Consider the following 25,856-nt stretch of genomic DNA (forward strand, 5'->3'; position numbering starts at 1 on the left):
AAGGGGAACCTGTACTCCCCCAGCACGAATAGGCTACCTGGTGGGTCTTTGTTAGAGGCAGAGACACATGATTTGTTTACAGAGTTCACAGGGATGGAGGCCTCGCCACGCCCCAGTTCCCCGGTCAGTCGGTGACAAGAAATGTCTCTGCTTCACAGGCTGAGTCGTTGAGCTGTCCCAGAGAGCATGCTGTTCAAGCGGGTGTGAGACAAGCAAAGGGAAATTAGCCATTTGTTTAGTGTAGATTCAGAACATGGGCATGTTATGGAATTTGAATGCAAAGCGGCATGAGGCCTGAGGGCTGCCATGTCCATCTCTAGGGTTGGGATATCCCCAGAGGTGGATTAAGATCAGTTGAGGCTCCGGACGCAGAAGAAAATATTGAGCCCCTTACGTTAGAAAAAAGTGTCAAGTTGGGGTTTTGCAGGGTCCTTCAGAAGTTGGCGCCCAGGGCGTGCGTCTGGTGCGCCGCTGTTAAACCTGCCTCTGGATATCCCTACCGGTTCTACCCTGTCCTGACACAGTGATGGGCACGGGCCACTTGTCCTCTGGTATTGCTCTTCCCAAGCTTGCTGACACATTATTTCTACAGAGGGCTTAGGCTTAGCACCTAGACTGGGGGTTGGAGAAGTAAACTTGAACTGAAGTCTCATGAGCTATGTGATCTGGAGCATTAATTCAACCTCTTCCAACCATGATTGCTCAAGTAGCAAATGAGGACCAGAGCATCCTTCACCAGGCTTGTTGTAGAGGTAGGTGAGCATGTGGGATGCTTCCTTATGGAGTGCTGGGCCCTCACTATGTTCCCTAGCCATAACTTGGGATACGTTATCTGTTCTTATACAAGTTCATTGAATGTTTACAGAACATTAGTCATTCTTTGCTAACTAAGCCTCTTTCCAGCTCAAGCACAGATACAGTAGTCAAGAACCGCAGGCATTCGTGCTGCCCAGAAGGCAGGAACAGCTGTCTCAGGAAACACCTGGATTGGAGACTGCCAGGGCAGCCCTCTGCAAAGTGGTGGTCTGGCTGCTTTGGGTCAGTTCCAACTTTCTGAAGGTTGGCAGTCTCCCAAAGTCCCTGTTGGTGGTTTCAAGGCACCCTCTACCCTGCGATCCAGAAAACAGCTCGAGCACCACAAGGGCCAGACAGATAGGAACAGAGAGTGAGAGCACTGGTCTAGAGGTCAATACCAGACATCGCTGGCTGCCAGGAACCCAAATAACTACCAAAGCACAAAGCTCTCCCACACAAAAAAGAATGTGAGTCAACTGCAGAGAGTCAGAGGAGCAAACCTTCCAGGCAGATAAACCTCAGAGGGTCAGCCAGAGCTCCCTCATGCCCAGCCAGAGCTCATTCTTAGAACCCCGCCTGCGGATCTCTGGCGTATGCTGGGCAGGCTGTCTGACACCCTCAGTTCTCTCGGCAGCCCAGTGCCCTGAAACAAGCCCCATGGCCCCCACTCTGAGGATGGGGACACAGGTGATGTCTGCTCTGTCCTGCCCCTTCCAGGCTGGGTGTTTCTGTTCTGGCCCTCTCAGCCTGGCCCCACCTGCACCACTCTTGCCCCCACCCAGACACAAGAGCTCTCCATGTTCATCTTTATTTAAAGACTCAGAAACACAGGCGTCATACTTTATCATCATTGTACATTCTTCCAAAATCACACACTGACATTGGTGTGTAACAAAAGCACTGTGTGTGTGTGCAAAATACAAAGAACTTTCCAGCCAGGTTGTGGATCTTATTTGGGGCACGAGAGTCAGGGACGCTCTTGCCTGGCTGTCTCCCCACCTCCCTCCCATGGTCCTCTGCTGGCATCAGGCCCCCACTACCTCCCTCAGGGGTGGCAGTGGACTCTACTGTGCTCCTCTAAGCAAGTCTCCTTGGCTGTCAATGCCACTGGAAAACCAAGATGTGTAAGTCCCTGGGCCAGGATGGAGGTTTGCTACACCTTAGTGAACAATGAATGTGTCCTTCAAGGCAACATGCCTTGAAGAAAGGGTCTCGTCTTGCTTCTGCTTGTCTCTGGGTTAACTGGTCATGAGGGCCAATGGGTCTGACTGTGTGCACTTGGAAACGCTCAGCCTGTTGTGCACGTGCCACCACTGGGTTCCGGGCACTTCCTCTGGGCGCCCGTCCTGATTGGACGCCTGGCTGATGGGGCCAATGACATCGCTTCCCTTCCCAAGTCGGTACCACTGGCCGCCCCAGTGGATGCTTGGCAACGGCACTGGACACTCACCCCGGCCTGCTGTGAGGGATGCTGGGCCCCAGGGGGCTACTGCCTCACCCGTCACTGAGCTGTTTGCTCTCCCATCTCCCACCAGGGTCAGGTGGGCAGGGACCAGGGACGGAAAGGAGGTCCAAGCTGGGCTGGCCTGTGGCTTAGCAACTGCTGTTGGGTTTTCTAGTAAGACTTTTCTTACTATGTAGGGACTTGAGTGAATTCTGGTTTCCGTGGAGAACACTCATCCTCGTCAGCATGTTAGCCCATGCATGTCTTTAGTAATGACATGATTTTAAACACACACATGACCTTTGCACAAAGATGACCAGGAAGTTGGTAACTGATGGCGAAAGGATACCCTGCAGTTGTTAGTGACTCGTGAATGGGGCTCCCTATGCTTAAACTGCATTTTTAAAATTTGATTCAGAACAAATTTTCTCAAGTTTTTAAATCTATTGTCACCGGGAACATGAGTCTTTCTTTAGGCGTGATCCTGCCAGTGTGGCAGCCACCCACCCTGCCTCAACAAACATCTAAGTGGCATCCTGAAATAGAAACTCCAAAAACAGGCATTTGCATTTTGAAGCCTCATGCCAGGCGCCAGGGAATGGGTTTCTGAACTGTGTTTTGCCCCTGAAAATCAGGGGGCTCTTATGGTTACCAAAGGCTAATTTATTCAGCCTCATTTAAAACCTGAGTGATTCTGTAAAAATATAGAGAGAGGGTTTACAAATTGTGACTTTGAACAGATAAGAATGTAACCCTAACGTGTGAATCTCTCGAAAATAAGACTGCCATGTGACAGGGCTCCTGTGAGCAGTGTGTGCAAGAGTGAGCACCGGACTTCAGGACAACGCTTCCTGTACCCGCCTGGGGAAGGCCCAGGGACGGAACTGCCCCTCCGTTGTTCCTCCGGCCCTGGCTCCCCCAACCCTTCCAGCCTGCGCTTCCATCTGGCACTGCTGGTCTCTAGGCCAAGGTCTGTTCTACCTGAGAGGGGAGAAGTTGTGCATATTTTTTCAAAATCTGAACTTTGGTAAAAACTTCACATTTCAATTGTGGGAAACCATCTTTTGATAACACTGATTGTAGTCCCTCTCACTAAAGCAATAAAAGGGAAATTCTGCTTACTTTTTTTAGGCTGAGGTGGACCTTCCTGTCCCTTTTTACCACACAAAAGGAAATTATAGTGGCCTTTCCTTGAAATGTCTCCTGTTCTTGCATAATAGTTTTCACTGTCTAGACATGGCATAGGGCTTTGGTAAGGGTCTCAAGAAATTGGCTTTTTCCAAACTCCCTTGAACCTCCTAAATGGATTCCCTGGGATCCCGTGCAGTAGCGGCCAGCACTGTGGTATTATTGAGAGTGTGGCCTTTCCAGGGTTCTATAAAATGTGTTTAGTAAATATGAAAATTCTGCTCGCCTGATGTTTCCTCAGACATTTTTTTTCTTTCAAGCTCAACCAAGTCATTACAAAAATGCAGCACCGGATGTATGAAAAAATAAGCAACATATGACTGATTAGAAATATATAAAGTCTAACAGCATTACGTTAAAAACATGTAAGAGGCCCTGGCCAGTTGGCTCAGCGGTAGAGCGTCGGCCTGGCGTGCGGGGGACCCGGGTTCGATTCCCGGCCAGGGTACATAGGAGAAGCGCCCATTTGCTTCTCCACCCCCTCTCCTTCCTCTCTGTCTCTCTCTTCCCCTCCCACAGCCAAGGCTCCATTGGAGCAAAGATGGCCCGGGTGCTGGGGATGGCTCTGTGGCCTCTGCCCCAGGCGCTAGAGTGGCTCTGGTTGCGGCAGAGCGACGCCCCAGAGGGGCAGAGCATCGCCCCCTGGTGGGCAGAGCGTCGCCCCCTGGTGGGCGTGCCGGGTGGATCCCGGTCGGGCGCATGCAGGAGTCTGTCTGACTGTCTCTCCCCGTTTCCAGCTTCAGAAAAATACAAAAAAAAACAAAAAAACAAAAACATGTAAGAAAGAAGTGATGCAAAGGGACAGTGGTGGCCAATGACAGTGCTGTTCAGATAGTGGGGGTGGGGCACAAAGCCACAGGGAGCTGCCTGAGCCCCGACAGACAGAAGCTTGTGGCTCTCCAAGGGCTGGTCGCACCTCAGGGAAGGCCAGTGCTGGAAACAGCCTTGCTGAGTGGCCAGGTGGCAGGTGACTGAGGTATAGCTAGAGGGGCTACAGTAACTAGGACCCCCGCAGATGCTGCAGGCCCAGCCCAGCGCACACAGGTGGCTGACAGATGCTGCAGCTGGGACACCGTAACCAGTCACAGCAGCTCACCAGCCTCACCGGCATCTTCTTCTCTTCCAAGACACACTGTACAGTTCACACAGGGGCAGCAGGCACCTCATTTAGGAGCAACCCCAGGGCATGCTCTCGGTCGGGGGTTGTGACCGAAGGCACAACCTCCACACCCCTGGGCCCCCACCCCAGGCTGTGGTGTCCACTGCTGGGGGCTCTCGGGTGTCGTGGCTCTCTCCCTGCTCCATGGAGCTGGCTTCCTCCCTGGTGAGTGGGGTGTGGAGAGTCTGTCTTCAGAAGCTCTCGACGAAGCTGCCTGGGAAGAGGCCCGTGCGGCCGTTCTTCTGCAGGGTCCCTTTGTACCAGCCGTCCTCACGCTTCTTGTGCACAAAAACAATGTCACCTTCCTTCAGCTCTATCTCCGCCTCATTCTGGGGGGGGTACGAGACCACCACACGGTACCTGAGGGGGCAGACAGACCACAGTGAGTGAGCTTGACCAGGCAGGCCAGAGGGTGACCAGGGTCTGCTTGCTCTCTGCTGCCAAGATCTCTCCTTCACTCTTTCCCCTCTGGTGTAAGTTGGGGCTACTTTTCCCTCTTAAAAAATCCCATTTATCTTTAATTTTAATTTTTCTGAAACTTTCTCATTTTTACCAAAAATTTAGCAATAATTTCCTCTGTGATATCTTTTAGGTCCTGATCCCTGCAGTTGGACTGTTTCCACTCGCATGCACCCCTCCATGTCACATCAACTCTTCTGTGGACCCCCACAGGCCACAGGTGGGACAGAGAAGAGGCGGCCACTTCAGCCCTGGGGCAGGCATCTGGTGAGAGCAGGACCCCAGGCTGTGTCCCTGCTGTGGTCCCATCCTGACACAGGACTCTGAGTGGGTGACCTCAGCACCTGTGTCAGGGTCTCTGTCTAAAGAGCAGGCAGGTGGAGGACGCCACTCAGGCAAGCCGCCCCACCTAAACTGGCTGAGTTCACATTATACACGAGGCCCAATTTTTCACAAAGTTCACTCCTGCAAAACCCAGGCCCCTCCTGAAGCCTCCAATCTCTGTGCTCTTCATTTCAGACCCACATGACATAGGATCCAGGTGATGACCTGGCCCGCTGGGCACTTGGAGGGGGAGCTGTGAGCCTGAGCTCCAACCAGACAAAGCCCAGACCTCCAAGGGCCCCAAGAGGCCTTAGCCGGGGCAGCGGGTGGGTGGGTACCAGGTGCTGTCCCCTAGAGCTGCCACTCAGACAGCTCTCTGGGTCTGAGACAAGGTCTGACCCTCTCTGGCATCTTGCCTAGAATCCCAGGGTCATCATGGGTAGGTCTGGCATACATCCCATACCTCACACCTGTCCGTCAAGCCTCAGAGGAGGAGAAAGAAGGCTGAAAAGAACCTGTGCTCGCTCTGAGGACCTGCTTTCTTCTAAAGCACCATCAGAACAAACCAGTATATATGCCCTTGTGCCCATGTCCCTCACTGCCCCCAGCCTGACAGGTGTTGCCCTGTCCTCACCACTCCAGCCAGCTGCCCTGCCTCCCCAGGGAAGTCACACAGGCATGTGTGCTCTGACATGGATGGGGCTCTGCACCCTCAACTGCACAGCTGGTGACCAGGTGCAGGAGTGAGGGGAGGGGCCTGCCTACCTCCAGGGTACAGGAGTTGGGGCTCTAGGACAAAGTCCAGGTACTAACGGTGAATAGTTGGGTGGCCGGCAGAGTGTAGCTACTCTCCCTGCCTGAAAACACCTGCAGACATGGGCTGAGGCAGGCTGGGGACACTCATCCAGGCCACGCCAAGATGCTCCATAATTGTTCCCCAACTTTCCAGGCAATATCCCCAAGGCCAAGCCTGGACTGCCTGGGAGGCCACATGCCAGTCAATCTAGGCTGCATTCTCCCAGCGACCTTGCCACAAGTGTCACCATGGGTTCCTCCAGGTGATGGCACCTAACCTAACCCAGGCCCCCTGCTATGTCCTCACTCCAGTTCAGCCTGCTGTCCACCCAGCAAACCCCAAGTGAGAACACAAGGTGTCACAGCCCTTCTCTGCTCAGAATACCACAGCAGTTTCCCCTTTCTCAGAGAGAAGCCAGAGTTGGAAAAGATTTCTGTGTTCCCATGACCTCTGAGCACGTCTGCTGACCCTGCTTCCCTTAGATCAGGGGTCCCCAAACTTTTTACACAGGGGGCCAGTTCACTGTCCCTCAGACCATTGGAGGGCCGGACTATTAAAAAAACTATGAACAAATCCTTATGCACACTGCACATATCTTATTTTAAAGTAAAAAAAACAAAACAGGTACAAATACAATACTTAAAATAAAAAACGAGTAAATTTAAATCAACAAACTGACCAGTATTTCAATGGGAACTATGGGCCTGCTTTTGGCTAATGAGATGGTCAATGGGCTCCTCTCACTGACCACCAATGAAAGAGGTGCCCTTTCTGGAAGTGCGGCAGGGGCCGGATAAATGGCCTCAGGGGGCCACATGCGGCCCGCGAGCCATAGTTTGGGGACCCCTGCCTTAGATGCCACCCAGGGTGCCACCTCAGGGCTCCTGCCCAGAGTGCTCCTCCCTTCCTGTCTCTGAGCAGGCCTGGCCGTGACCTGGTCACCACCCGGGTTGCAGGTCCCCCACACTGGCATGCCAGTTCCATGCCCCCTGCAGTGGGCCTGCCATGCAAAGCAGCTTGGTGCAGAGCTGTTCACTTGCCACACTGCAGGCACACGTTGCAGGCTTGCTGCGCTGCTGGTGCACACTGCAGGCACACGTTGCAGGCTTGCTGCGCTGCTGGTGCACACTGCAGGCACACGTTGCAGGCTTGCTGCGCTGCTGGTGCACACTGCAGGGAGCCACAGGCCCAGAGCTGGAGCTGGAGGGTGGAAGGCAGGGGCTGCTGGCAGGTGACATGGGCTGAATAGATGAGACAAAGAGGATTCCAAGATGGCGACAGAGTAGGCAGATGTTCCAACCACCACCTTCCAGGGCCAAACTGTATTACAACTAAATTTAAGAACCATCATTTTGAAAAACCAACTTTGGATTAAATGAAGAGGAATCCATAATCACAGATCACAGAAGAAGCCACATCGAGACTGGTAGGAAAGGTGGGCATGAAAACAGCTGCCCTGCTCCCAGGAATCAGTGGCGCTGAGGGTCTGGAGGGACTCTCTCTGTGGGGAGCTTTATCCTGAGAAGTGAGGGTCCTAAGCCCTGGGCTGGGTGCCCCAACCTAGAGCACCAGAGCCTAGAAGAGGTGCCCACATAGCATTTGGCAGTGAAAAGAGACAAGGTTTCTATCTGAGAGAAAGGAATGGGAGCTCTCGAAGATGCAGGCACTGTCTTAAAAGGCCAGTGCAGAAAATTTCATTCACAGCCACTTACCCAGGGCTCTGGTAGGGCAGGGTTGAGAGGACTAGAATCATGTGGGGAGTGTGTGAAGTTGGAGGTCCTGGGAGAGATACTATGGGGGACAGCCACCGGAACTCCTGTGTTAAGTCATTTTTCAATACTGGCATTGCCATCTTTCTTGGGTGGAGCAGTCCCCTCCACGTGGTATCAGCCTGGGGGAAAGCAGCTGCTCCACCCTTGGGAATCTCTCTTGACCCACCCTATAAAAACCGGGCCATTCGGAGAGGTCAGGAAGCAGGGGTGTGTATCAGTGACTCAGTTTACTGATGTTGAAGCCAGAGATTTTCCCCACACTGTCCTGAGAATATGATTGGTGCTTCCATCTCATGCGAGACTCAGTAGAAACTGTCTGGACTGTGGAGAGACCACATCTCTGGGTTTCAGAAGCCACACCCTACTAAGGTCTGTGAAAAAAGTCAGGACAGACTGACACCTGGGGCCAAGAGGGGAAGCCACACCGACCACCTTTCCTAATCCCTGAATTGCCGCAGGCTCTAGACTCTACCAGAGGTTTTATTTCAGTGGCTGAGTCCAACAAGCAGCCAGCAGACAGAGGCAGCAGGAGGTAGACTGATTCCAGGGAATCTTGGGCCTTTTGCTGACTTTTCCCCAGGACCAGTGCAGATAAAAGCCAGCCTAGGTGTATGGCTTGGTGTGTCCATGTGCACTTGGGCCCAGCTCCAAGAAGGCTGCTGAGGGCCAGTCGCGGTCAGTGTCTCCCACTGGTCTGCACTGGGTTTCCTTTAGGAAGGCCCAGGGCTGGCACATCCAGTGGCCAGCTGCAGAGAGCACTGGAGCAGGACCTAATGATCCTTGCTGGCAATGTGTCCAAAGGGAAGGTTCGTCAGACACCAGACCCAGCTGAGGTAAGTTCTGCTTTCTGTGGTCAGCACTGGCACAGTGGCTTACACACACACTGGACAGGGTGGAGCTCCATAGTTGTTAGCCCAGGTGCTAGATATCCGGCCCCACTGGACTCAGTTCCACAGGGGGAGGGAGAGAGACTTGGAGCATGGACATTCAAGGTGTGGGTTCCCTGGAGCCTATTGTTGAGTCCAGTTGAGGGGCTTAGCCACTTTCTGGGGAGCACAGTTAGCCCAGTAGAGGACTTTCTCAGTTTTCCTCCCTGAGACCCGGGGCTTCCCAGCTGGAAGAACTTATGCAGAGGGGACTATTGGCCCCAACCAATCTAAACCTGCTGCTCACCTAACTGGGGAGAAATACACTTGGATTATCCCACAGTGTCTGAGGAATCAGGCTCTGGAGTAGGGGCCACCTTCCCTGTATTGAACTTCTGACCAAGAAACTCTGACATAGGGGGTCTCACTAACATTGTATTCCTAAACTCAGCTGCCCTAACCCACCAAGCTTGCAACTTGTAAAGTGGTTGGTGGGGTGAGACCAGTCTGGGCCCACACTACAGTCTTTCTACAGAAGACTCTGTGGGAAGACCAGGCAGCTGCAAGAAGAGGTGGAGCTGCTGAAAAGTGGAGGCAAGTCTTATTTATGGAGCTTGGGGCTTTTATGGAGCTGCTGTCATCTCTAAGCAGGAGAAAGCTGATCTTCATACAAAGGTTGGCCCCTTCCACACTTCCCAGGCACAGAAAACACAGACACAAACAGTGAACAGAGCAGTAGCTGTGGACAGGTGGCTCACAGAGGTTACAAACAATGGCTAACGCCAACCCAAAAGACCTAGAACCAGCACAACCAATAGTAAGTGGCAGACAGCACCAACCCTAGACTCAGCTAGCTACACAAGCAGCATGCCCAAAGGAGGAGTCCAGCAGGCACCAGACACTGTGGAGAATAAATATGCCCCACAGGGCAGACACTACAGTGTGTAATACACATGATCAAGGTTGACTCTTAGAGCCAGCCAGCCTGAAGGGATAACCCCACCCATGAAAGGACCAACTCCATTCAAGACTCACATACAAGAGGAGGGTAAAAATAACTCTCAAGAAACATTCTTAGAGCAAGGAACTCAGGTGACCTGGAGGTGAGTACCACTGAGCTCATCTTCCTCATAAAGACACCACAACAAATTTGGGACTCAGAGCAGAGGTAATACACAGACAAAATGGGCAAAGAAGTATGACCCAAATGAATCACCAAGAGAAAACCCAGAAAAAGATCTAAATGAAATGGAAGTAACCAAACTACCAGATACAGAGTTTAAATCATGATTATTAGGATGCTCAAGGATCTTAGAGTAAGAATGGATGATCACACTGAGAACTTAGTAAGCATTAAAAAGAACATTGAAACCATAAAACAGAACCAGTGAGACATCAGAGTAATTGTGATATGAGATATACCCTTCATCTCTCCCCTTGAAATTTTAACAAACTGAAACTTAACAAACCAGTGAAGGAACCCCAGCTGGGCCGATAGTCTTGCTTGAAAGATCCGCAGACCCAATCAACTAAAGGTAGGAAGGGTAAAATAGCAGAAGTGGAAGATAAGACACACTCATGGTTGGCTCGGGAAAGGAGAGAAATCTGAAAGGACTGGGTCTTCTTCCGCCACAGGAACAGAGAGACTGGAGGGAGGGAGGATTTGAACCCAAGTGGCAGAGAGTGGGGTCACCATCAATGTTCCCATGGTCTGTCTGCAGCCTGAGCTAAGACAGAGACACCAAAGTACAAAGTGCAGTCCCGCAGCCTCCCAGATCCCGCCTCCTCCCCTCGTTGGTATGGAGAGTGGCAGAGACATACCCATAGCTGAAGAACAAGGTGCTCTGTGTCTGGTCTCCTGCTCTGTTCAGACACAGGGAGGAGAACATGGAAGCTTGAGACCGCCATTGCTAAAGCCTTCACAAGTCCCGCCCATTACTGTGACTCCACATTTACACAGTGGCTTTTTTTTTTTAATTTTTTTTATTCATTTTCAGAGAGGAGAGAGAGAGGGTGAGAGAGAGAGAGAGAGAGGAGAGAGAGACAGAGAGAGAGAAGGGGGGAGGAGCTGGAAGCATCAACTCCCATATGTGCCTTGACCAGGCAAGCCCAGGGTTTCGAACCGGCGACCTCAGCATTTCCAGATCGACGCTTTATCCACTGCGCCACCACAGGTCAGACACAGTGGCTTCTCAGCAGAGTTCAGCCTGGGATTTTACAGAGCTAAAAAGATAGAAAACACTCTCAGAAATATTTTCTTCTAATTTTTTGTTTTTCTGTAGTTCTTTTTGTGGTTGTTGCTACATTGTTTGTTTGATTATTGCTTTTTATGATTTTTGTATTTTATTTTTGCAATATTTTTCTCTAACTTTTAATTTAATTTTAATGTTATTATTCTTTGTGGTTATTCTGCTTATTTATTTATTTTTTACATGCGGGGAAAGAGAAACAGATTCCTGCATGCACCTCGACCAGGATCCACCCGGCAACCCCTGTCTGGAGCAGATGCTTGAATCAACCAATCTATTTTTAGCACCTGAAGCTGATGCGCTGGGACCAACCTGAGCCATCCTCAGTGCCAGGCCAACACTCAAACCAACTGAGACACTGGCTATGGGAGGAGAAGAGAGAGAGAAGGGAGAGAAGAAAGGAAGAAGCTACTTCCTGGGTGGGGCACACAGGCCTGTGGGTCTCAGCCCAGAGCCCACACAAGTGTTCCTAGGTTGATGGGACACAGTCCCCTCACTGCCCCTTTGGCTCCATATCCCATCAGTTCTGAAAATTTTCCTGATGAATCCCTTGTAAATCTTAACCTGAGAACCCAGAAGAATTCAGACATGAAATATGTTCCCATTTTATTCCCAAACTTGTTTTACCTGATGCTCACTGGGCATGGTCAGAACTGAGTTGGTAGGGCTAATGAGGAACGTCTAGTCACGCCAGTCTTCAGTACACCCCCCCCCCCCCCCCCGCTGTCTCTGCACTCCAAAAGTGGCTACACACCTCACAGACACACCCACGCCGGCCATGCACAGCCATAGGGAAGCACGCTGACCCACCACCCTTACCTCTCTCTGGGCAGCAGTTTGGGCTCAGGGTGGGCGGCAGCTGTGGAGGAAGGGGCCTGCCTGGAGGGAGACGAGAAGTTCAGATCCAAGGAGCCCGCCTTTCTGTGCAGTGGCTCTATCCTCATGGCCCCCTGAGCCTTGCTGTCTATGGGGCAGGATTCTGCCCGGCCATGGGTGGACAGTGAAGATATTTCAGGCCCCATTGCTCCCTGGAGGGAGGCATCCAGTGCCACCTGGGGGTCATGGGTGGGAGAGATGGATGGCGGGGAGCGAGACTTCTTCTTGGTGGATGCCCCGGCTAGTAGTTTCAGCAGCCCACTCTTCCTCTCTCTCTGGAAAGACACAAAATCGATGCCAGTGAGTTAGCTGGTGCTCCTAAATGCCCTTGTGGTGAATGACCGGTGGATGGATAAGCCTTTTGGAAACTTTAGACACAATCTGGTAAAGCCGGGTAGAAAAATGAAAAACTAAGATGGAAAACCTTTCCAACTCTTGTTTTCCTTTCCCTGAACCTGGCATACATGCCCCAAATGGCCCCAGCAGGCCCCTGGGGCAGGCTGGAGAGTGACATGCCCAGGCACTGTCTCTGAACTGCGTCTTAGCGTGGGAACCTTATCGGCTGTGTCGGGGGAGCTAGCAGCCAACATGATTTGGTTTCTCCTTACCCAAGTTTAATAAGTGTACTTCCCTTCTGGGGGGTGTTGATTATTCTGCATCAGTCTTCCTGAGATTAGCTCCTGCAACCCTGTGGTGCTGGACACAGCCTCCTTTGCCAGGTTTGCTTTGCACATGTGATCTGGACCACATAGTAACCTGCAGCACATGTGTGTATATGTACATGCATGTACCTCCTAGGTTTCCCAGGAGAGTCACTTGCTTGTCCCAGAGCTGAACATGGCCCCTGGTGAGGGCCACTTCCTCCAGGCCCTGGATTTCCTCACTGGTGAGCACCTGCAGGCAGCTCTCCTACCTTCAGGGATGTGACAATATCTAGGTCCTGGCTCCTCACATACAAAACCAGTGGAATAATTGGAAGGATCTGCCCTTATACAGATGAAGCCTATCTCAATGTCACTCCATCGGGACACTCAGAACCCCTTCTAGGCCTAGAACACATTCCCGGTTCCTATAGACGACCCCCTGCGCCCACCCGACATTGCCAACCTCAAGCGGGACAGCAGCCCAGTCTTCATCAGGACTCGGGGCTTCATCTCATGGTGTGGGCACAAAGTCCACTCCCTACAGATGTCTGAGGGTCAGCCTGGAGTGGCGACATCAGCCCAGATGAGGAGCCGGACAGCATCTTTGGGTGGTCCAGCCCAGCATCACATCTGCCCTCCTATTTTCCCTTAACTCTAGGCAGCATAGGTGTGAGCAGGCGTCTCACCTCAACCTCTTTCAGCAGTGCTAGTGCAGAGGACTTGGAGGGCTTAAAATGTTGCTACCAACACTCTAGGGACAATCCAGGTGCAGGGCAGATCACATGTGCAGGTGTGCGTGTGTGAGAGTGGACACACAGACAGATGCTTTTAGAACAATGTGCATGGCTTGGCATTTGTACATTTTCATGGTTTTATTATTCAGTTTTCCAATGTTCCTATGGAAGTTAGGTGGCAGGCAGACATAGGGATATTGTATAAAAGGGCAGCAGTGCACAGAGGTCCAAAACTGTACCCACTGGGTCAGTGATGGCCACCAAAATATCTTTGGTCACAGGGTTTACAGGACTCTGAGGTGGACAGATGTGAGAGTTCCTTTTTCAGACTTCTTCCGCTGCATGGTTAGAAGCCAGTAGGGGAAGACAGTGGCACTGAAACTTTTTTTTAATTGATTTTAATTTATTGTGTTTACATAGAGTCTAGTGTTGCCCTGAATGCACCCCCCTCCCCCCATATTCCCCTCAATATCTCCCTTTCCCCCCCTCCCCATAGCGCCCTCCTCCCTTCCCTTCAGGATTATCCCATCCTATCATCCCCTTTCCCTCTGTTTTCTTTTCCTCTGGTCCCTTTGATCTTTCCTCTGTCTCAATTCCATTCCTCAGTTCACATTGTTCATTGGATTCCTCAAATGAGTGAGGCCATATATTTTTCTTTTTCTACCTGGGTTATTTCACTTAACATAATAGTTTCCAGGTCCATCCATGTTGTTGCAAAAAGTAAGCCTGACCTGTGCTGGCGCAGTGGATAAAGCGTTGACCTGGAAATGCTGAGGTCACCGGTTCGAAACCCTGGGCTTGCCTGGTCAAGGCACATATGGGAGTTGATGCTTCCAGCTCCTCCCCCCCTCTGTCTCTCCCTCTCCTCTCTAAAATGAATTTTAAAAAAAAAAGTTAAAAAAAAAAGGTAAGATTTCCTTCTTTTTCATGGCCCCATAGTATTCCATTGTGTAATATGTACCACACCTTGTTAATCCACTCGTCCACTGACGGACACCTGGGCTGTTTCCAGATCTTCGCTAGTGTGAACAATGCTGCCATAAACATGGGGGTATATTTCTCCTTTTGAAACAGTGCTATGGTGTTCTTGGGGTATATTCCTAAAAGTGGGATAGCTGAGTCAAAAGGCAGTTCAATTTTTAATTTTTTGAGGAATCTCCATACCGTTTTCCACAGTGGCTGCACCAGTCTGCATTCCCACCAGCAGGCACTGAAACCTTTTAAAACACATATCTAATAACACACGTATCCTTAAGCTAAGTCGTTAACACTTTAGTATGAACAAGTCATGTTTTTCTCTTCTCCTAGCACTGATATTAAAAGGATGTAAGCAGATGTCCTAAATATACTCCATGATAACAGGCTGGCATGGGGAGCCCAGGTCTGATGAGGATCAGGCAGGTGCCAGGTAACAGCACAGAGCACCCATCTGCGCACTTTACCCGGCTCAGCTCTGTTCTGGCATCCATGAGAAAGACAGGTGTGCTTGGGCACAGTGAAGAAAGCTTCAGACCTGATCTGTGGTGGTGCAGTGGATAAAGTGTCAACCTGGAAGGCTGAGGTCGCCAGTTTGAAACCCTGAGTTTGCTTGGTCAAGGCACATATGGGAGTTGATGCATCCTGCTCCTCCCACTTCTCTCTCTCTCTCTCTCCTCTCTCTAAAATGAATAAATAAAATCTAAAAAAAATTTTTTTTTAATTTTAAAAAAAGAAAGCTTCAATAGTGCAGCCACGAGGGGGGCATCGTGCAGCTAGCTCAAAGGCTGCCTCAGTCACCCCTGTGCCCCACCTTGCTGGGGCTCCTGAAGCCAATACCACTCCAAGGTGGGCAGTTGGCAGCGGGTGTCTGGCTCCTTGTGACCTAAAACCACAGCGGGGATGGCATGGGAGCTGGGAGGATACAGCATGGACGTGAGGGGTCATATCTGATGGTCCATGGCCTTCTGGGCCCAGTGGTCCAAGCCCCTGCCTTCAGGTCCCAGCCATGGCTTCCTACTAGCGTGCTCCCTGACCCAGCCTTTTCCTTACCCTCTAACTCCTTTCAGCCCAGAAGGCCTAGGAGGCATGTCATTCCTGGCTAGGCTCTCCTAGACAATATGTGTTAGAGGTAGGGCTGTGCTTACTTTGTGCACTAGGGCAGCCCCAGTGCCTAGAGCAACACCTAGAACCCAGCAGGTGTGCAATAACTGCTGAATGAAGTTAGCTCAGCTGGCATGGACTCATGTGGCCCCTTCACAGTGTCCTTCTGCCTCAAGGGCAGAGAACAGGTTCAATGGACCACCGCTTGCCTGCAAAGATCCACAGTGGGAAGAAAGCCCCCCCCCATACCACAGCATGCTCAATGGGGTGTGTGCTGAGCTGAGTGAGGATGAAGTCGGGGCTGCTCAATGTGTCTGTGGCAAAGACCAGCCTCAGTTGTGAGTTTAGAAAGGGATGAGCAACAGTGATTGCTAATTTTCCTGCCCCAGTCAGTTTCCATGGTTACATATGACTGATCGTTTTCTTAATTTGATTTGATACCAAGGCTGAAAACTGCCCCTGACGGGATTCTCTCAATGCCTACCACCAGTCACAAGGAACTGCCGTGGAACTCAGTGTGCTGGCCATCATGGAATGCACACGCAAGACATGCCAAGCATTCGCCTGCAGGCTCCCTTCAGTTTCCAGCCTGGACTCCCTGAGGCACTCTACACCCATTCTCCTCCTGGGTAACCTGCTAACAACGGTGTCTCACTGACAGAACAATGAAGGATGCAAAGTGAATTAGGAAGGTGGTCAAAGAATTCTCATGCCATATCTGCCTGTGGGTAGGCAGGAAACCACAGCAGGCAGGTATGAGAGGCTTGAGGAAGGCCAGGCCTTGGAGAGGGAGGAAGGGTCCTGAGTTCTCACACACCTGCTAGAATGGCCAGCAGCCATCCATTCAGGAGGATGAGATCAACGCAGGTCAGAGGCCTGACCCACATGAGTTCACATGACAAACAAAGTTTTCAGGGGCTTTGAGATAGTAAAACAAAACAAAACAAAACAAAACAAAAAAAGTCGCAGGACATCCCTTTAATGAGTTTGAATCCTGCAAATCAGACTTGGAAGCTCTTTGACTGGAATTTTCTGTTTGGGCAGTTTCTCACTGGAGAAAGAAAAGGGTGATTAAAAGCCGTGTCCTGCTAAAATGTTGATGGGGAAGGGGCACATCTTTGGTCATGCCTGAATACACAGCTACTGTAGGAGCAGAGGGCTGTGTTCCAACAGTGCAAGTTTGCAGTGCATTTCCACCAAAGGTAGGGAAACAGGTGAGCTGCAGCAAACAGAAAGGAAGGCATTCACAGCTGATTAAAAGAGACAAAGATTGTGCATTTAGCTGTTGACTAACTTAAACTTTGAACAAGCCTTCAAAAATACTGCATTCACAAAATACAGAAGATGAAGAAGACTGAATCATGAAAATCATGGGGCCATCAGAGCCCTCCCGAGGGCAGGCCTGGGCTGCACATATGTGTGTCCCAGGCTCAGCCAGGGCCAGCTGTCTAGGAAGTCACTGAACAAGTGGGACCAGAGCCTGGTGGGCCCATCACCACTGCTCATCTAGCTTCTCTGACATGGTGTCATGGTGCTGTCACTCTGCATGGCAAGCGCGACCAGGATCACCAGCACCTTGGGCGGCTGTCACCAAGGCCACAGGGGGCAGCCCAACATCGGCAGGTGCAGCATGAAGGGGGGATAAGCACAGCTTGGAAGGCACGTGATGGGGGCTTGCTGGGGTGATGCCCAAACACAGGTGCCAGGATGCTCATCCTGAAGCCCAGAGAGCAGGCTAACAAAGGGGCAGAGGTGATCCAACACCATGAGGCAGGGGCAGGAACAGGTGGCTGAGACCTCAGCTGGCCTCCACTAGTACCCAACTATGCACCCTTGAATAAGGAACTCAAGATTCCATGCCTCAGTTTTCTTATCTGTGGAATGGGCTAATAGTGGTACATAACACTGAGAGTTACTGTAGGGAATCTGATGAAATGGTACATTTGGTGCCTGACACCTGGGAAATGCCACATCTGTTTGCTGTCATCATCAGCATCATCACCAGTATGGTTAGAATACAAGTCTGGTACCACGAAGGCAGTGAACATGACTCCTGCTTTCCGCTAGAGTAAGCCTCACTCTGAGTCCTTCTCTGGTGTCACTCCACAGCTGCTCTTCACTGTGTTGGAAAGAAAGCAGCACCTTTCAGCCAAAGGAAAAGCACCAAGCTCTCGTCTTCTCTTCTAAAGCAGTGGTCCGCACAGGGAGCACGGTGGAACCCACCGTTCTCTCCCATGTCATCTCACAGTTGTGATGGCATATTTGGCTGCAGTGGATACATCACCTGTGTGGCACCGAGCTGCAGGGGGCTGTCAGCAAACCCAGAGCAGAAACAAAAATTCTTGGAAAATCTGTTTCCCATGAGCACCATTTGAACCATGAGGTTACCTCAGAGACCAGCAAGTCCATAGGGTCTTAATCAGGGGTCTGTAAATGGTTCTGGGGGTCTGGAAAACCCTTGGAACTACAAATCTGGGACTAGGTGTGGATATAGGGCCTTCAGTAAGTTTCAGAACAGTCCACGTTCCCCTTCCTAAGACACTAATGGTTCAATTCCATTGACGAGGGAGGTGCAGGAAGGTGCAGGCCTGGGGGGGGGGGGGCTGTAAGGGCGGGGTTGAGGCACCTGTGGCACAGGTCACTGCTGCTTCTGCTACGAGGTCAGAGGGTGGAAAGCAAGAGTCCTTGGGGACAGTAGATGAAACAGAATTTATTTTTGCACTTAATCAAAACAGTCCTGAATCAACAGGAGCAGCAACAGACAAGAACTGTTCTGACAAGCTCAAGGGAAAGTGAGAGGTCACAGCTAAAACAGGACCATGGGTAATGTGACAAATTTAGTTTTCCTGATATGGCCACAACACTGTCTCCACACAAAGTGACCTTGGTACTCCTCTTATTAGGAGCTGTGCTCCCTCCCTGTGTGTGGGAGACCTTGTGACAGCCTCCACTGACAGGTCGCAGTGGAGACTGCACAGGACACCAAGGTGAGGCCATGAAGACACTGGGGGGCCCACTCTCAGACCCCATACTCATACTACGAGGAAGTCCCAGCTGGCCTGCACACAGACCACATGCAGAGGCCTCATGCTAGTGTTCTGACACCAGCCCAGCATCAACTGCAAAGCATATGCAAGCACTCCTCCAGACGGCCTGACCGACCAGCACCCACCCCAGCCTTCATCTGCTCCGAGTGCTGGAGCAGACAGCCTCCTGGGGGTGCTCTGCCCAGGGTCCTGACCCACAGAATTAACACTTAGTGTGAGCGTAATGAAGGGTTGTATTAAGCTGTTGAGTTCTGGGGTGATTCGCTGAACACTGAGGATGAGTGTGGTGGGTTTCGTTTTGGCCTCTCATGACATTTTACAATCCCAGACCTGCCTGCCCAATATGATGGTGGCACCACCGTCTCTGATCATGAGGATCTCCACATGGGTCTCTCTCTCTCTCTCTCTTTCTCCTCTCTCTCTCTCTCTCTCTCTCTCTCTCTCTCTCTCTCTCACACACACACACACACACACACACCGTTTTTTAATAAACAAGTGTAGAATGGAAAAATAAAGCACATCTCAACATATTTCTATGAAAAAGTTTACAGAGATATTGGAAACAATGGAGAAGCAAACCCCAACCAACAGCAGGTAACCTTTTCCACCAACGGGGGGATCAGAAGCTAGAGGCCCCGTCCTGATTTTAAGGTGTAACTGGGAATCAAGGTAGAAAGGGTTTATACTCAGGAAAGCATCTTCAGACCACCTAGGGAATCCAGAGTTTGCTGGACTGCTTTATGGGGCCTAAGAAAGAGACAGAAATGAAAGATGTAGCAAGAGCCACACAGACGGAGGTGCGAACCTCCACATGTACATGAGGGCGCAGACAACACTTAAATGGCTTGCCCAAGATGGTGCCTCCACTTAAGCAACTCATCTCCCTTGCAGAAATGCTGCTCAGCAGCTCAGAACCCTGGGAGGGCCCTTTTATCCCTGTCAGTGGACAGGACACTTGGGGGACATTCACCTCGGGAGATCTTGGACTCATTGGAGTACAATCAGAGGTGAGCGGGCTGAGCATGCAGGACTACCAGCAGGGGGAGACATTTCCTCTGCACAGGCATGGGAGGTTCTTCCAGCCCCCAGCCAGCCCAGGCCATGACCATGACCTTCAGCACCGCTAGGGGCAATACAATATTCACATGGACTTGGTGATCCAAAATGAGGGCAGCACTAGTGTAAGGGACTGGTCCCTCAGAAGTAAAGTTAGCAGGCAGCAAGATGGCGATGAAGTAGGAGGACATACCAACTCCCACCTCCCAGAACCAAAGTGGATTACAACTTAATTTTAGAACCTTCATCTGGAAAAACCAACTTTGGACTAAACTAAGAGGACTCTTTAACCAAGGATCACTGAAGAAACCACACAGAGACTGGTAGGAAAAGCAGAAACGTGGAGAGGGCTGCCCAGCTTACCGGAGCGAACAGCAGCCTGGAGAGACTCACGTGGCGGGAAGAGAGTTTAGCAGAGAGGGGAAGGCCCTGGCCCCAGGAACAAAGCCCCAACCTGCAGCCCCAGAGCCTAGAAAAAGTGTATGGACAGTATTTAGCTGCAAAACAAGTCAGGATACTGTTTGTGAGAAAAAGACAGATTTCTCAGACCCAGGATTTTTCTTAAAGGGACCACACAGAAAACCTCTTTCACAACCACTCACCCGAGGCTCCGGAGGATGGGGTGAGAGGAGAGGACTGAAGTAGCAGGAAGAGAGTGTAATCTAGGAGGCACAGGCAGAAACACTTTGAGGGACAGCCACCCTAACCCCTGGGCTGAGTCACTCCCCAAATCTGAAGTGAATATTTCCCCTGGAACCAGCAATACCAGCAAAGGGAAGCAGGACACCAGCCAAAAAAGCTCTTCCACGGCACTCAGAGCAGAGTCACTTAGAAGGAGGGAACCTTAAGGAATATAGTATTGAGTGCTAGGGTCTGAGCTGCAGCACCCCCACCCACACTGCTGAAGGCTTGCCAGAGGGCAGGCGGCTATGGGACGTGGAAGCATGGTCCTGTTGGCAGGGGCAGAAGCCAGGCCAGCCATGACTGAGGCCCAGGGTGAGCTAAGTCTCACCCAGTGGAGGCGGAAGGGATGCACCAAAGTGGTCCAGCCAGCTGCAGGCACACCTGCAATGCCCCCCATGGGGGAAAGGCAAAAGTCTGGGATCTGCAGAGACATGCGGCTAAGCGCAGGCGCGCAGCCCCACCCGGCCTGCGGAGCTCAGGGCTTGTGGCCTGACTCAGGAGTGCAGCTGCACCCGAAAGCCTGGGAATAGGCAAAGACCCTCAGCTGAGCAAAGGTGCTCACCCCTGCAGGCGGTGCTGAGGCTTGCGGCCCCCGGCACGGCACACAGCCCCACCTGCGGCGGCAGGCGAAGGCCAAGACTTGTAGACCCAGCCACATGAGCACAGCTCCTCCCGTGGAGGAGAGGCAGAAACTGCAGTGACAGCAACAGCAGGCCAACGCCAGCAACGCCCATACCCGAAAGCCCAAGGCAGCGACAGAGGGGGTAGTGGGCCTGCAGACAGACCACACCTAGGGAACACAGAAGCCACACCCATTGAACTCCAGTAGCTACACCCTTCTTATACACAGACAAAATGGGAAGGCAGAGAAATACAACCAAATTGAATGAAGAGAAATTCCCAGAAAAGGACTTGAATGAGTCAGATATAACCAAATTACCAGCTGAAGAGTTTAAAATAATGATTGTTAGGAAGCTCAAAGATCTTAGAACAACAATAGATAATCATAACAAACAACTAAATAAAGAGATAACAAGTATAAAAAAGGACATTGAAATAATAAAAAGGAATCAGTCAGAAATTACAAATACAATATCAGAATTGAAGACTACAATGGAAAGAATTAAAAGCAGAATGGATGAAGCTGAGGATTGAATCAGCAAGTTAGAGGACAAGATAAACAAAGGCACAGAAGCAGAGCAGCAAATAGAAAAGAGACTCAAAAAGTCTGAGGAAACTCTAAGAGAGCTCCGTGACAACATGAAGAAAAATAACATCCGCATCACAAGGGTTCCTGAAGAAGAAGAGAAAGAAAAAGGGATAGAGACTTTGTTCAATCAAATCATAGCTGAAAACTTCCCTAAATTGATGCAGGAAAAAGTCACACAAGAAGCACAGAGAAGGCCTGACCAGGTGGTGGCGCAGTGGATAGAGCGTCGGACTGGGATGCGGAAGGACCCAGGTTCGAGACCCCAAGGCGCCAGCTTGAGCGCGGGCTCATCTGGCTTGAGCAAAGAGCTCACCAGCTTGGACCCAAGGTCGCTGGCCCCAGCAGGGGGTTACTCGGTCTGCTGAAGGCCCGCGGTCAAGGCACATGTGAGAAAGCAATCAATGAACAACTAAGAAGTCGCAACGCGCAATGAGAAGCTGATGATTGATGCTTCTCATCTCTCTCCGTTCCTGTCTCTCTGTCCCTGTCTATCTCTGCCTCTGTAAAAAAAAAAAAAAAAAAAAAAAAAAAGCACAGAGAATTCCATTACAGAGAAACCCAAAGAAATCTACACCAAGACACATCATAATTAAAATACCAAAACTAAGTGATAAAGAGAAAATATTAAAAGTTGCTAGAGAAAAAAAGGCTACCACCTATAAAGGAGCCCCCATAAGGATGACATCCATCTTCTCAACAGAAACACTTGAGGCCAGAAGGGAATGGCAAGAAATATTTAAAGTAATGGAGAACAAGAGCTTACAATCAAGACTACTTTATCCAGCAAGGCTATCGTTTAAAATGGAAGGAGAAATAAAAAACTTCCCAGACAAAAAAAAAGCAAAACTCAAGGAATTCATTACAACCAAATCAATGCTAAAAAAAATGTTAAGGGGCCTGTTGTAAACAGATCAAAGGGGGAAAAGAATATAGTAAAATAGAAATACAGCTTTAAAGAATAAAATGGCAATAAACAAGTATATATCAATAATAATCTTAAATGTAAATGGATTAAATGATCCGATCAAAAGACACAGGATAGCTGCATGGATAAGAAAACAGGACCCAGGACCCATACATATGCTGTCTACACACCTTAAAGAGACACACCTTAAAACAAAAGATGCACATAGACTGAAGGTAAAAAAATGAAAAAAAATATTTCATGCAAATGGAAATGAAAAAAAAGCTGGGGTAGCAATATTTATATCAGACAAAATGGACTTTAAAACAAAGGCTATATTAAGAGATAAAAAAGGTCACTTCATAATGATAAAGGGAGCAATCCAAATGGAAGATATAACCAGTATAAATATCTACGCACCTAACATAGAGCACCTAAATATATAAAGCAGACTTTGATGGATATAAAGGGCAAGATCAAGAGCAATACTATAATAGTAGGGCATTTCAATACCCCCCTAACATCACTAGATAGATCCTCAAGAAAGAAAATTAACAAAGAAACAGCAGACTTAAAGGACATACTAGATCAACTCAATTTAGTCGATATCTTCAGAACCTTTCACCCTAACGCAGTAGAATATACATTATTTTCAAGTGCTCATGGTACATTCTCAAGGATAAACCACATGTTAGGGCAAAAAAGCAGTCTCAACAAATTTAAGAAGATTGAAATCATATCAAGCATTTTCTCTGATCACAATGGCATGAAACTAGAAATCAACCACAACAGAAAAACTGAAAAATAATCAAACACTTGGAAACTAAATAGCATGTTATTAAATAACGAGTGGGTTAACAATGAGATCAAAGAAGAAATAAAAAACTTTCTAGAAACAAATGATAATGAGCATACAATAACTCAAAATTTATGGGACACAGCAAAAGCAGTACTAAGAGGGAAATTCATAGCATTACAGGCATACTTTAAGAAGCTAGAAAAAGTTCAAATAAACAACTTAACCCTGCATTTAAAAGAACTAAAAAGGAACACGAGTAAAGCCCAGAAGTAGTAGAAGGAAGGAAATAATAAAGATCAAAGCGGAAATAAATTACATAGAGGCTAAAGAAACAATACAGAGGATCAATGAAACCAGGAGCTGATTCTTTGAAAAGGTAAACAAGATCGATGAACCTTTAACCAGACTCACCAAGAAAAAAAGAGAGAGAACTCAAATAAATAAAATTAGAAATGAGAGTGGAGAAATAACAACTGACACAACAGAAATACAAAAAAATTGTAAGAAAATAGAATGAAGAACTGTGTGCCAAAAAATTAGAAAACCTAGATGAAATGGACAAATTCCTTAAAACATATAAGATTTTAAAAATCAATCAGGAAGAATCAGAAAACCTAAACAGACCGATTACAACAAATGAGATCAAAACAGTTATCAAAAAACTCCCAATGAACAAAAGCCCGGGGCCTGATTGCTTCACAAGTGAATTCTACCAAATATTCAAAGAAGAACTACTCCTATCCTTCTCAAGCTATTTCAAAAAATTCAAGAGGAGGGAAGACTTCCAAGCTCCTTTTATTAGGCAAGCATAATTCTGATTCCAAAACCAGGCAAAGACAACACACAAAAAAGAAAATTATAGGCCAATATCCCTGATGAATCTAGATGCTAAAATCCTCAACAAAATATTAGCCAACTGGATCCAGCAATATATGAAAAAAATCATACACCATGATCAAGTGGGATTTATTCTGGGAAAGCAAGGCTGGTACGATATTAGCAAATCAATCAATGTGATTCATCACATAAACAAAAGGAAGGAGAAAAACCACATGATAATTTCAATAGATGTAGAAAAAGCATTTGATAAAATCCAGCACCCATTCAGGATCAAAACTCTCAGCAAAGTGGGAATATAGGGAAACCTCAAAATGGTTTAGAAGAATAAACATCATTAAAATGTCTATATTACCCAAAACAATTTATAAATTCAATGCAATACCAATTAAAATACTAATGACATACTTCAAAGATATAGAACAAATATTTCAAAAATTTATATGGAACCAAAAAGAACATGAATAGCCTCAGCAATCTTAAAAAGGAAGAATAAAGCAGGAGGTATCACACTTCCGGATATCAAGTTATACTACAAGGCCATTGTACTCAAAATAGCTTGGTACTGGCATAAGAACAGGCATATAGATCAATGGATCAGAACAGAGACCCAGAAATAAACCCACACCTTTATGGACTTTTGATATTTGACAAAGGAAGTAAGAGCATACAATGGAATAAAGGCAGCCTCTTTAACAAATGGTGTTGGGAAAACTGGACAGCTACCTGCAAAAAATAAAACTACACCACCAACTTACACCATTCACAAAAATAAACTGAAAGTGGATAAAAGACTTAAATGTATGTTGTGAAACCATAAGCATCTTAGAAGAGAACATAGGCAGTAAGCTCTTCGACATCTCTCAAAGCAATGTATTTGCTGATTTATCTCCACGGACAAGTGAAATAAAGGACAGGATGAACAAATGGGACTATATCAAACTAAAAAGCTTTTGCACAGCTAGAGACAATATGAGCAAAATATAAAGACAAACCACACAATGGGAGAACTTATTTGACAATATGTCTGATAAGGGGTTAATAACCAAAATTCATAAAGAACTTGTAAAACTCAACACTGGGAAGAAAAACAATCCACTCAAAAAACTGGGGGCGAAAGAAATGAATAGACACTTCTTCCAAAGAGGATATACAGATGGCCAATAGGCAGATAAAAAAATATTCAACATCACTAATCATTAGAGAAATGCAAATTAAAACCACAGTGAGATATCACCTCACACAAGTCAGAATAGTGCTCATTAACAGAAGAACACATAATTGCTGGTGAGGATGTGAAGAAAAGGGAACCCTCCTGCATTGCTGGTGAGAATGCAGACTGGTGCAGCCACTATGGAAAACAGTATGGAGATTCCTAAAAAAATTAAAAATTAAACTGCCTTTTGACCCAGCCATCCCACTCTTAGGAATATATCCCAAGAACACCACATCATTGATTCAAAGGAAGAAATGCACCCCCATGTTTATGGCAGCATTGTTCACAATAGCCAAGATCTAGAAACAGCCCAAGTGTCTGTCAGTGGACAAGTGGATTAAAAAGCGGTGGTACATATACACAATGGAATACTATGGGGCCATGAAAAAGAAGGAAATCTTACCTTTTGCGACAACATGGATGGACCTGGAAACTATTATGTTAAGTGAAATAAACCAGGCAGAGAAAGAAAAATATCATATGACCTCACTCATTTTCGGAATCCAATGAATAATGTGACCTGAGGAATGGAATAGAGACAGAGATGGGATCAAAAGGACCAAAAGGAAAGCGAACAGAGGGAAAGGGGATGATAGGATGGGATAATCCTGGAGGGAAGGGGGGAGGACGTTGTGGATAGGGTGACAAGGAGGGACACTGGGGAGGGGCGGTGCATTCGGGGGGGGGGATACTAGAATCTATGTAAACACAATAAATT

At 48.6% G+C, this 25,856-nt stretch overlaps 1 protein-coding gene across 3 annotated transcripts in view; it reads right to left on the reverse strand.

The window, feature by feature from the left end:
* Window positions 1–1,587: 1,587 nt before the first annotated feature.
* Window positions 1,588–25,856, reverse strand: part of SH3RF3 (SH3 domain containing ring finger 3) — a 188,481-nt gene continuing 164,212 nt past the window's right edge. For all 3 annotated transcript variants that reach the window (XM_066268547.1, XM_066268548.1, XM_066268546.1), the window contains 2 exons: window positions 11,872–12,203; window positions 1,588–4,946 (listed from right to left, as the gene is read on the reverse strand). In XM_066268547.1, coding sequence (XP_066124644.1) covers window positions 4,778–4,946; window positions 11,872–12,203 — 501 coding nt within the window. In that variant the 3' untranslated portion in view covers window positions 1,588–4,777. The remainder of the gene's footprint in view (window positions 4,947–11,871; window positions 12,204–25,856) is intronic.

Source organism: Saccopteryx bilineata, chromosome 3, assembly GCF_036850765.1.
Source record: "Saccopteryx bilineata isolate mSacBil1 chromosome 3, mSacBil1_pri_phased_curated, whole genome shotgun sequence".
Classification (NCBI taxonomy): Eukaryota; Metazoa; Chordata; class Mammalia; order Chiroptera; family Emballonuridae; genus Saccopteryx; species Saccopteryx bilineata.